The sequence below is a fragment of the Pecten maximus genome, chromosome 14 (genome assembly GCF_902652985.1).
Source record: "Pecten maximus chromosome 14, xPecMax1.1, whole genome shotgun sequence".
In the NCBI taxonomy this organism is placed as follows: domain Eukaryota; kingdom Metazoa; phylum Mollusca; class Bivalvia; order Pectinida; family Pectinidae; genus Pecten; species Pecten maximus.
In genome coordinates, this window is record NC_047028.1 from 16,743,167 (window position 1) to 16,757,012 (window position 13,846).

Genomic DNA, 13,846 nt, shown 5'->3' on the forward strand with positions numbered 1-13,846 from the left:
AAGTTTGGCCTGTAGCCCTTGAGGAACCTAGGGTCAAACCCAAACCACCCAAACCTCCAGGTAAGTTTGGCCTGTAGCCCTTGAAGAACCTAGGATTAAACCCAGCCCCCCCAAACCTCCAGGTAAGTTTGGCTTCTAGTCTTTGAGGATTTTTAGGTTAAACTTGGAGCATTCAAACCTCTAGGTAAGTTTAGGCTCAAGATTGGGGGTAACCAATCTTCAAATGTTCTTCATGCACCCAAATATGCAGGTAAGTTAAACTTCTAATCTTTGAAGAACTTATTGTCAAACCCAGCCCTCCCAAACCTCCAAGTCAGTTTGGTCAGTAGTCCTTGAGTAATCTAGGTCAAACTTTGATCATTCAAACCTCCAAGTAAGTTTTTGTTCAAGCTCTGTGGGAACAAAGATTTAAACTTTCTTCAAGCAAATATGCAGTTAAGCAGTTTGCTTCAAGTCCTTGGGAAACCTTTAGGTCAAATCCTAGGTCTGAACCTCCAACCTTGCCCAAGGCAAAATCAAGCAAAGCTATGTGAAATTGTTCAAGGTAAAACCATACACCGTTTTAAGTCAGATCTCTTATCCAGTACAATCAGAACCTAAATGATTAAAAGATCAACTCTTATAACTCATAAAACTGTAACAATAAGATAGTCAGATTACACTTTGAACCAGGGTTCGATCTTCCAAACAGATACACTTTGAACCAGGGTTCGATCTTCCAATCAGATGTATTGAAGCATGGGGGTTACCTACCTGACTTCACGTACAGGTTTTATCTTGGCACTCCAATTTCCTTCTGCAATAAAAACCCTCAAGCTTTCATCCAGGCTAACAAGCGTAATATAAGTTGGTATGACTTTATTTTACAGTTTTTCAAAATAATTAAAGTTAACGGTTTTACTGACATAAATCCTTTTCAGAAAAATCAAAACCTACACCAGAAAAAGAATCTGATCCTGCTGCAGCCTTTTTACCAAAATTGAAATCAACAGGTGCCAAGCCGTGGGAGAAAGGTAAGACTACATCAGCTATTTATATCTTATATAGTGTGGTGTTCAGTTTATACAGGAGTCTCTGTTTCTACTAAACTTAACAAATAACAGGAGAGCTTGAGTAAGGTAGATAACTCTTTGTTATATTTACTTCATTAACAATGTTTTTACTAACAAATTTATTTCTTACTAGAGATTTGTTTCTTGCTTATAATCGAGAATGCTTAAAATTATAAGCTTGAAAATTATGGTCTTTTCTTTCATGGTCTTGTTCTACAAGCATGTGTCATCATTTAATTTGCTAAGTGAAATTTGTAATAACAAGCTATCATTATGAATTGGACATGCAAAAACTAAGGATTCTTTCTCAAAGAAATAGTTCAACTTGATAGACTTATAGTGTCATTTACTTGGACAGAAAGATTAAGTTTGATTGAGACTTAAAATTTGTTTCATTACATGCATGAACAAGTTCTGAAATATTAAATGCCATATTTTTCTGGTCTTTGTTCTGATGTATTTCGCACAAGCGGTGTCCTCTATTGATAAAGATGTGCCTACAGGTCAGAACGTGCCACACCCACAAATGGATGATGATGATCTGCCCCCTCCTCCACCACCGCCCATGGATGAGGACTTCCTGCCCCCTCCTCCCCCACCCCCAGGGGTTTCCCCCAACATGGAGCTCTACCAGACAGGGGGTCAACAGAGATACAAAAAAGATTCAAGTCCTGACCCAGAGCGAAAACCTGACTCTGGCATAGGTAATCTTTTTTGTTGAGAATGCCCCACGTTGATGTGAAGGTCACTTCTGGTGTTAGCCAAGACACCTGATATGGCTACAATATAGGTCCACTGTGCACCTGCATAAAAGTGTCCAAGGTGCACCCAAAAACATTAATATCACAATATCACATGCATTTTCCTTGATTTGCATGCATGTCCTAAGTTATTTTCAGCTTTTGTCTTCTTGTATGCATTGTGAAGTACATGTTTATCTGCCATGGGATTTTATCAAGGTTATGCCAATAAGTATGCCATCAATAGTGCTTTCAAGGATTCTGATGAACAGTTGGCCTTTAGACATCTTTCACCCTCTCGTACTACAAAATGGACCATTGACTTGAGCAATAGGAGTCAGTATATAGCTCAATTGTCATTGCTGACAAATAATATATGATCTTTAATCTGTTATATTGTAGTCTTGGTACCATTAATGCTAGTATCTGGTCTAGATACTTTAAATGCTTGTATCTGGTCTAGGTACTTTAAATGCTTGTATCTGGTCTAGGTACTTTAAATGCTTGTATCTGGCCAAGGCATCATACATGCTGGTAACTCTTGGTAGTATATATATATTAATGCTTGTAACTTGGGACTGTAGATACCATTAACATTCCTGCTTGTAATTTTAGGTATCATTAATGCTTGTAACACTGGTACAATTAATGTTTAACTAGATCTGCCATTAATGTTTAACTCTAGGTAACATTGATATTTTTCACTTTTTCATCACTAACTAATATAACATGAATTTAGAGTAATACTGATACTGTTGAACAGAAATCAGTCCTTTGGAGCGGAGCAACAGATATTAGTCGTTGTAACCTGTCTAACCTGACACCCAGTTGAACATCATAAATTGGTCAGTTTAAACATTGTTTGGTGGTATTCATTATAGAAATGCTGTCAGATTAATTGTATTCAGACCAGGACAGGTACAATTCATTCATGCCAGTATTTGAAGATATGAACTAAGGTGTTCCATTATTAGCTCTATATGGTAAAGAATATGATCATGAACAGCCAATAAAAAAGTACCTTTATGATATCAAAGAAATTTTGTTATTTTGTTTACTTAACAATGAAGCAAATGAAATTATACTGTAAAACATGCTATCACTCAAAAGCTTTGAAATATGTGTTCATTATAGTAACAAGAAGTTATTGAAGAAGCATGTTCTTTGTAGAGGAACAGACGTAGGGATTAGTTATGTTTAAGTTAATAATTCTGAGCATTATTGGATATGATGAAATGATAAAATTCTTTTGTTCAAATTTTGAGGAGAGTTCAACATTGTGTGACTGAGGGGAGATAACTCCAACATTCTTGTGATACTACCAATGTATTCTCAAGAGGGGAGATAACTCCAACATTATTGTGATACTTCCAATGTATTCTCATGAGGGGAGATAACTCCAACATTATTGTGATACTTCCAATGTATTCTCAAGAGAGATAACTCTTTTGACATCATCTCTCAATTATATTTAGTGATCTGTGGATTTTAGAGTTCAAAATTATGATCTTCTTATTAGAAGAAACCTCGAAATACCCATACCTATAGAAAGAGTGCAAATCGATGGACATAGTTTTTGAAGAAAAAAATATCTCTTCATATTGTAGGAGTAAAAGAGTATAGTTATTGATCATATTTGGCAACCAAGTCTTAGTTTTCATTGAAAAGTTTAAATATTTTCAATAACTCCCCCATCCTGGCCCTATAAAGATGTACCGTTGGTGTAAACACAGAGAACATGTCTAATACTGTTGACCCATTGTCTGTCATCATGTAGTCTGTCCAGATTTACGAGCTCATAACTCCTGTGCCTCATACATCCCATTATGTCTGGTACGACTCACTGACTGCAGTGGGAGTTTTGATAGGAGAAGGGGCCATGTGGTCTAGAGAGGCTGATTGACCAGCTGGGAGAAGAGGCGGCCCCTGGAGGGAATGTTTATTTGACTGTACTCTTTTCAGTACTACTGACCTATTCCTGGCCCTGTTTCATCAAGGTCCCTTTAACTCAGGGAAATTCCTTAACTTATTCCATCGGAAAGCATTTAAGGAAGGTTCCATAACTAAGATTTGTTCCTTCAATTCTCTAATGCTTTCCCTTTATGGAAATTTTTAAGTTGGGGAATATTGATGAAACGGGGGCTTGGCTGTTTTTGTTTTCAGCAGCCCTTTGTTTAAAATTTCAGGAAAAACTTTATGATTTCATTTTACTTCCTGGCATGCCTTGACAAAGACTTTTTTTAAAGTCCTGTATTAATGTAGTAAATTCACATTTTTAGCACAATATACATCTAACAGAGTTATGTCCCTTTGTTGCCCATGTGTAAGTAATTAGTATGACACATTTCATATGTTATATTATAGTTGATCACATTTTTTGCCAATGTTTTTCTGTGATTACAGTTTGAGATGGTGGTGTTACATATATATACTTATAAAACTTCAAGGACCCAACCATGTACAGAACTATAATCCCTATATTTCTTTTATTCACTGAATTTTGCAGCTGGATGTTGAAGAGACTATAAATTGCTTATTGTTTGGGATATTCAAACAATACAAACCTATATAAGGAATGTAGAGTGGTTCACTCTCAATTGCCTCGTCATCATAGGTTTTATCACTGACTATGACCAGAGTACAATAAAATTGTCTCTATATAATTATCTGATAGGATAAAGTACTGGAATACAAAGTGTAGCTAGATGAAAATCAAAGAGATTCACAATAATAATATGTTATCATTTAAGATTTCTAAAAACAGGAATTAGATAGAATTAGAAGATAATTAAATCAAGATGATTTTCTGTAATAACTTCTCGAGGATGAACACATACCAGTGTCTGGTTTGGAATCCTGTAGGTGTTTATTAAGAGAGATATTGTACACTACATCACACTGTCGGGCAGGTGTGTTTCAGCTAACGGCTAGGCTTGGTAATGTATAGGATAGACACCAATGGTTATCATCATGATAGTGAAACATAAATTCAGATACTCTATCAGTAAGTACAATAGCGATACTGTAATGCTCTACTGATTGACAATATTTCTTGAAAATGTTTAACGATAAGATTAGTGGACACTTAACAGCTTAAAGGATTTCCTTCCTGGTTCTTCTGGGGTTCAACACCCAGATAATGAATGCTCCCAACTTGTTCCTGTACCAGATAATAGCTGCTCCCTTCCTTCATCTGCAGTGACTCAGTTTGTAATGTTAGACAGAAGATGAAGATAAAAATTACTTGTCTGCTAAATTTAGCTGCTGTGTGAGGCTTTTTACAACAAGTGAAAACTGGAGTGTATTTTGCTGTAACTAAAATTAGTTTCCACCTGTGTTGGGCTTGGGTTAAGGCAAGGCATGTGGAAATATCAGCTTGTAATGATGACGAAACCAAAAGATAGATAATCAGGAGCACTTGAAGGAGTGACTAAAATGTCTGTATAGCGTTATGTTATCCAAAAAACAGGATTGGTTCGATTAGGTGCAGCAGCATGGCAACCTATAACATGATTTTGTTTTCTGCTTCATTTCCGGTTGTAGTAAAAATGGAGGATGAAAATTTGTGTATGGTTTAGTCATCATCCATGTATACTTCGATCCTCTTTAACTCTTTTTTCTACTTTTTCATGTTCTTCTCCTCCTCCTCCTCCCTTCCCCACTCCTCCCTTCCCCATACCTCCTCCCTCCCCTTCACCTTTTTCCCAGTCCTCTTTTTCCTCCTCTTCCCCTCCCCTCCTTCAGCCCCTCCCCTCACCTTCTTCCCCTCCTCTTTTTCCTGTTCTTCTTCCTCCCTCCCCTCCTCTTTTTACTCCTCTTCCCCCTCCCTCCCTCTCCTCCTCCTCCTCTTCATCATTAGATCTAAAATACAATCTTCGATTTGTGTTATAAGCACTATTAGATATGAACAACCTGGGATTTCTCCTCATTTTCTGTTTGTTTAACTTGTGATAACTCTATAGGAAAAGCTGGACATTGACCCTACCAGCACATCTAGTTCTGGACTTGACCCCATGTTATGCCACAAGAGTTCTTGTACATCTTGGAGAATTTCATGATTGAATAAAAATTCCATTATACCATTACTTGTACATGTTAATTTGAGAGTTCCTTGACCCCGTTTCTAAGGACATTAGCCTCTGGGCTCATTTAAGGTAAATTTATCAAAGAGAACTGTCCAAATCATTAACTGTTGTTTTGCATCCTTTACAATACAAATGGCAAAGAGAACTGTGTGTTTTATAAAGATCATTAGATTCAGTAAGAACTTAAACTCAAATATTCATCACACCAAATTTACCTACACAGATACTGATACATATGTAAAATACTTCACATTTTTTCAGTAGTACATTTTACAGCTTGATCTGTAACACCTGTCTAATGGGGACACCGATTATTGGAGAAAGTAGCCGTGGGATTGAAAGGGTAGATTAAAATTACAAAGAATTGGAGGAGGCTAGCTGGTTCAGGGAACTCTCAGACTTCGCAACTAATAAAAATACCTGTCTCCTTCACTAATGGGGTTTTATTCCAAACTTTTTTTACTTTCTTTTTCTGATTTGACCCCGTTAAATTTTCCTTACTTTTGTACAGTGTTTTAGTCATTCCTTAGAGTTATCCTGACCAGAGATGTGTTAGTGATAGACTGTATGTTAACACTACTCTGATTTAGTATGAGGAATTAATTACAGGTTTTAAGTCTAACTTTAATATGAGGAATAACTTACAGGTTTTGATTGGATCTTTCTCTACTTTGGTTTAGTATAAGGGCTAAGTTCTGATTTGGTTATGGGCAGTTTAATTTTGCCAGAATTATGGCAATTTAACTTTGATCAATCATGATTCAAATTTTCATGAAAAAAAAATTGATGATGATGATGATGATGATGATGATGATGATGAGGATGATGATGATGAGGATGATGATGAAAATTGGAGATCCTTGCTAAATCCTGTTGCAATATAAAAAGTAAAATCACAGAGAAAAAAGTGTAAACAAACCAATTATAAACAGACTATATCAAATAATTAAATATTCAACATATTTTACTGACAAAAATTAACCATTTACATGTAATTAAAAAAAAAGTAACCTATGGCAAAACCTAGCCGGAGTACAATAGTAAACTTTAAATTGTTATGACAAGAAGAAACTTGTTTCAGGATAAAGAATCAATTTTAAATGGCTATCCTTGGCCTGTATGTGTTACACCAATAGTAAGCTCTGATTCCTAGCCTCACATCTTTTAATGAGCTGATTTGGATACACATAAGATGAGCCAAAGTTTATAAATCATCAGAGTGATGAAGGAGGGGCTTATCTTCCCCTTACTATCTTGATAACAAGTCCCCCCCCCCCCCCCCCCCCCCCCCCCCCCCCTCCCACTATCTCTCAGGGGGTCTATCTTACATATCTACCACATTCCTGCCTCCATCCAGAGACACAGATTTCAGATTAACACTTTGACTAGTGATGATGATTTGTGATGTGGATGGATGAGGTTCATCAGTATCCCGAGGTCACAGTATTACTTATATAATCTATCATTATTGTAATAGGAAGGAGTAATGAAAAATAGCAACCTTTAGCTCCCAAGGCAAACATCCTACCACTAGACTTACAGGAGGTTCCCCCCTAGTCTGAGCTAGTAAGGTGACATTATACTCTCTACTTTTATACACTATGGCCAACTCGGCCATAAAAATGTGAGTTATTTTGTATCAGTGAAGTTATTTTGCTGAAATGTGAGCTCGAAGAGTTAATTTTGTTAAACATGAAAGTCATTTTGGCTAAACGTGAAAGTTATTTTGGGCAAATGTGAAAGTTATTTTTGTGAAACGTTCAAGTTATTTAGGTGAAATGTGCGAGTTCTTTGGCTAAGGGTAACACCACTAAGCAATGCTAAGGCAGACTTGGAATAAGTTGTGGGTACTAAGCCATGTAGTAATAAGATAATTTCCATAACTTGGACTTAATCATGCCTTGGGGCATTTGTCTAAGCAATCTTATGATGAGTTATTGACCATGACAGCTTCTGAGGTCAACCTCAAGGTCACACTTGTAGTACTTCCTGCCTTGGCTGTGTGACTGTTGCGTAATGTTCAGTCATTCTGACAGCCTTGTTTACATGTTAATGTTTACTATGATGCTGTAGAGTTGATACCCAAGGGTCTTGTCAGAGATAAATATTTATCATAAACATGTACCATATGTATACAGAAATGTATATGCAGTAGTGAATCTGTCAGCTTGGGAGATGTCAATCTACAGCCAATCAATGTAGACTATTATAAGGGGAGGTAATCATGCAGTAGTACAGTAGCAGGGGGTATCCGACTGGCCAGCGCATCTGTCTTTGTACCACAGTCAAACCTGAAATCTGAGGACTGTAAAACTATACTATAGGTATACTGTATTAAGGATTTTTTCTCAGGGAATTTAATCAAACATTTTTACATTGATTAATGCTTATTACCAAAGTTATATACAAATTTATAGATCAATAAAAAAAATATATACAGGTACAGTATATCAAGGTGCAGGATTTGTTTCCATGGTAACATTTTCGACCTGCATGTCATCCTTGACATGATATTGATTAGAGTGACAGCTAGAAGGAATGTTTTTGAACATCTCGTATCTCCTCCTCATGGCCACGTGAATTCCCTATCTATGACAGGTGTATAAATGGTGGCGATGTGATATCTCTGTTTTCAGGAAGTTAGAATTGCAATTTGATATCTGAATATCAAGGTAATTCTTCAGGGCTAGCATTGAAGATAACTTAATTAAAAGGAGAGAGATTTTTTCTTTCTTATATTTAAATATGGAAACTTTTATCATGGGAGTTAATGAATTGTCATGTTAAATTTCCTTGAAAGAAAAAAGTGGAAAAAAACTTCATGTACTGTATCAGGTTTTTGTATTGGCAGGTTCAAGGAAGTATAAGGAAAGTGTTTGGTATCTTTACAAAATATGTACAATTTAAGATGAACGTTTAGACACTGAGATTAAATCAGGACAATGGCATGGTTACTCAGTACACAAGATTATGTTAGATTATCACATTTGGATATCTCATTGGCCAAACTTTGTAATCGTGCAATCTTCTGTGGGGAGGGGAAGGAATATAGCTGAAATAAAAGGCTTTCTTTTCCTGGAATTAGTGGAAGTTTGTTTGTTTGTTGGGTTTCCATGTAGCAGTTGGTGTCTACCTCACCTTATAGAAAGCCTAGCTAGTGAATGCTTTCCAGAGCAATTGTGGGTAAAATGTCTTGCCCCTGGTCACAGCCACGACAGCCCAAGATGGTCCATGGTCTCTACTTCCCAAGAAAACACAAACTATTTTGAGTAGGGAGTGAACCATACAGCCCGACCTCTTTACCTACTCTACTGACTGAGAACTAGTTATTCCTGACCAGACGGACACTGGATAGTGCAATAGGACTGCTATATTGCCAGGATGTTACTCCGACCTTACAGAGATATTGGGTTCCTCAAGTCTCTTTGGGTATCCCACTGACACATGTGCATGCCTACCCTACATCCTGATAAGATACCTTTACCAATGCACTCACATTTCTACAGAGACCTTGTTATCTTGCACATGCTCAAAAACTTGTGCATTTTTCTCTGTCTTACAGAATATATATACATGTAGGTATTGAAGATAACATCATAATTTGTTTCAGATAGCTGAGTCTTGAAATTACTGTATGTTTCTACTAACCAGATGATTCAGATGTATTTCCAATGGCATGATAATTTGTTGAAGATAAATCTAGACCAGGTTGTCTTTTCTTTTTTTTTCCCCCAGATACATGTATATAAAAACGGAGGCTTAATTCTGGATAAGATGAAAAATCTTTTCCAAGTACAGTTTGTAGTCGTAGAAAAACAGATTAAAAAATTTGTTGTCAAAGAATTAAGATCTGTCAGATGAATAAGAAGGATAAAGACATGAAATGATTCCTATAAACTTCCGCGATTAAGATTCTTCTCTGATCTGTGATCTTAACTTCCGCGATTAAGATTCTTCTCTGATCTGTGATCTTATCTGAATTTGGAGAGTCATAGTTAGTGATACAAAAACCTGTATTATAGGACACCCTTGGTCAGATTAGACAGGTCATCATATTAAACTGATATTGTTCAGTAGTTTTCCATTAATATAGTATTACTGTTGTGTTTCATATTAGACAGGATGTTGAAACAGTCAAGGCAGGACTTATACTATATTAAAAATATTTTTAACATTTAAAATTCAAGACGAAACTGTTAAATGGAAGTTGATTTGATTAATGTGAGCACTGTAGGTGTGCAATTGTAATAAGTAATTGGAGTTAATTAGTAACTTCCCTAATATAGAATCTTGTGTGATAAGTATAATTGGAGTTAGTTCGTTGTTTCCCAAATATAGAATCTTATACCGATAATGTACTGATTTTGTATGTAAATGTGGTCAACACTTTTATCATGAAAATCCATGGTCCATTCTCATTGGTTTATCTGTAGATTTATACTCTTGCTATACAGAGTTTGATTGAGGGGTAGTGGAATGGGGCTGTTCAGGGAGGAGGAACAATGTCCGGGGGGGGGGGGGGGGGGGGGGGGGGGTGGAATACAGGTATTTTATACCTGTCTATCCATCTATAGACACAACAATATTAACTTGACAATCATCTCCAGTTTCCAACCTTTATTCTGGATATTGGTCAGATTATGCAAACATGCATTCGTTTGTGAATGTAATTCCAACATATTTGATCTGAACATATATAGAGTTATTGCTCTGGGGCAGTTCATTCCACGTAATTCAGACTATTTCTTTGAAATGAGTTCAGGTTGAAATAACTATCGTGTGGATATCTCTATCAAACCTTATAATGTTGCTTTGATTTATTTCAATCCAGCAAATAGAATACTGAAATATTTGTATATATTAATTAGAAATGATATCTTGAAAAAGGGGAAAAAAATTGAGATCTTATTTAGTATCTTCTTTCTAAAAGTTTGTGGTAAGGACTGGTTTGCTCATTGTCAGTATAATATGAAGAGTTGAGGGTGTCCTGCTATCATGTCCTGATATGACATTTCAATGTGATAACACTATAAAACATTATTGGCCCAATCGTTGGTGGATATGATTATTAAGTTAGCTTTGTTTAAATAACACGGCATCAGAAGTACCTTTATACCAGATATGGAATCCTGAGTAGCAAGTTTTCTTTGTACAGGAGATATCTACCTACACAATTATCCACAGGAAGTATATGTTACTTAAGTGCCAGATACATAAAGGTATGTGGAGACCAAAGTGAGGTAAATAACAACAATGATATTTGTTGATGGGCTGTTACACATAGATGTTGTCTGTGATTGTTTTATGTGGGGAGCGAAGATCTTGCCTATAATTTGTGGACTGAGTGGGAGGGAGAATTCAAAGTAGTCCTGACTGGGCTGATTATTAGGGAGGGGATGGGAGTACCAACCTTTGACCTTTCTAATTTTAACTATGGGCAGGTCATCAATGTCAAGGTCAACTGTAGTAAAGACATAATTCGTTAACATGTTTGTTACAAATTTTAATTTTATGTGTGTTTTTTTTAGGCCTTTTTCTTCAAATGATTTATTTTTATATCAATTTGAATAATTCATGTGGTATGCCTGCCAGGGCTCTATTGATTAGATCTGACTGATTATCATTTTGCTTTAAGACTTTGCTCCACCTGGCAGACTCAGTCTGTTGCCTGAGATTCCAGCACTCCACACACAGTCTCTAGTGGGCTATACTGCCTCCATCGCTGGGGGATACCAATCATTCATGGATATAATTAGATACTCTCAATTACTCCCCTCTGGAACCTCATCATTAGGGGGCACCCAGTGGGAAAACTGTTATGTGATATATCAATTAGTCTTCTAGAAAATTCTGTGGGGATTTTGTGTATATACCTGTAGAGTATGTTTAAATGTATTTATCTATTATAAACAATATTATTTCATTGAGGTGAAGTATACAATACATTTTGAAATATTTTCTATGAAGCAATTCAGTGTTAGACACAAAATGATGTAAATTTGACATTTCGTACCAGCATTTAAAATGTGAGTATTGCAGTTGTTGTAATGACATGAATTATAGGGGAGGGGGAGTATAAGTTACTGAGATGGGTGGTCATGTGACTCACTGGTAACACCCAATGATATGCAGGGATCACCTGTCTGACCCCACATGGGTTTTCACTGCAGAGGGCACCCGTGTTTTCTTTCTCAATAAACCCCCTGGCCCTCACACTCTTCAATGCAGGCTTGCCATCAAGATTGATTAGTATTAATTAAGTTTATAGCTAATTATAAACCTTTAAAGTATATAGAGGTACTGTTGTAGCCATTTCAGACTCAACCAGTATAAAAAAGATGTTTTATATATAAAAAAAAAATTGAAAAGTATCTGTGATATCCAGTCATATATATATTGTTTGTCTACTGTTAAAGAATTAAAGATGAATTGATGGTTTTTGAATATGTATGGAAATTAACAAACATTTAATTTTAATCTTTAAAAAAAAAAATCAAAGAAATAATTTTTAAAAAACGAGATAATTTCAATATTGATAACACATTAATTTAAACAGAACCCCAAATAAAACTATCCTTAAAATTTCACTTCTGTTTCCTTTAAATGTGATGTATGTGCAGTGGTGTATATTAAGAGTGTAAGACAAACAGGTTGGACTTAAGCATGAGTGTTCCCCTTGTGGGGCCCCAGGGGCGAGAAGTCTTGGTCAGGTTCTACTTTCACTGCCATGAGAGCAGGATAAGCAGCAACAGAGAGTCTGACTGACTAATCAGCAGTGTTTGTACCATATGACTTCACACCCGTTCATCAACAGCCACGCAACAAACTCATTTGGGAAATAATCACTGATATTTTATCCATTTGGATTAATTTTTGGACGACTTATATTCAAAACTTGGTAAGTTTTCCAGTTACTTAACTTTAAATGATGATGTTTTGTTCCTTTAAGAGTTTTTTTTTTACGTCTGCTGCGGGACTTCCTGATTTTGAGTGTAGGTACACCTTTGGTAGAATTCCTCTGTAACATGGCTGCCTCACAGCAGCCACTATAACAGCTAGATCAAGTTTCTAAGTAGCAAATGATTTTGTATATATGTATTACAGTAGTCCATTGTGTTATAATACAGAATCTCGTCTGTAGAAATGTTCTCCCTTCTAACATGGCTACCCTATAGCTACTACAGATGTCAGATTCATATCAATATTGTTTACAACCGATATCATTTAAATATATTGGATTTATTTGATACGAGTGAAAATAAATTTTCAAAGTTCTTTCTGTTTAACTGAAATTTAAATTCATTACCATTTACATCATTTTAGCATATATTATGCTGTATTTGAGGTGAGGGTTCTATATTAAATCGGGTATATCATACATAGACTGGCCTCTATCTCTATGGTAGGAACATTACAGACACAAGAGGAACTCATAATTTTGATGTCTTAGATTATCTGTCTTATTCACGACAGACTTAGATGGGATCTATAATTGTGATCAGATATGTCTTTTTCAAACTAGTTGGGGGTCTGCTAGTATTAGAATTTACTGTACTTGCCGACTTTTTGCAAAAACTTCAGGGATGATGCAGGTACAGGGTATGGAGCATTAAAATGGCTCTCTAGGGCAATGTGTATATTGTTCATGTTCCTACCAAGTTAAGACGATCGATGATGTACCCAGGTATGATATTGATGGACGATCATCAGGGTATCTGTTTACCTGTGGAATTACATGTCATGCAATGCACAAACAAGGTATAGAGTGGTGTATCAAGTGTATAGGGAGAAATTGTTTACTTCACAGGAAGAATTCACAAATTATTTGGCAGTCTGTCAAAATCCTTTCTTTTGGCATTCCAAAGTGCTACGGCTGTTTTATGAAAACTGTAAATTGTCAGAAATTTCAAAGAACAAGACTGGGTGTATACATGTTAAATTATTATTTGACAGGGGAATGTATAGTAGT

At 36.0% G+C, this 13,846-nt stretch overlaps 1 protein-coding gene across 3 annotated transcripts in view; it reads left to right on the forward strand.

Annotated features, from left to right (window-relative positions):
* The window catches only part of LOC117342336 (unconventional myosin-XVI-like), a 171,248-nt gene that overhangs the window by 113,562 nt on the left and 43,840 nt on the right, over window positions 1-13,846 (forward strand). For all 3 annotated transcript variants that reach the window (XM_033904472.1, XM_033904474.1, XM_033904475.1), the window contains exons 33-34: window positions 921-1,013; window positions 1,556-1,756. In XM_033904472.1, the coding sequence (XP_033760363.1) occupies window positions 921-1,013; window positions 1,556-1,756 (294 nt within the window). The remainder of the gene's footprint in view (window positions 1-920; window positions 1,014-1,555; window positions 1,757-13,846) is intronic.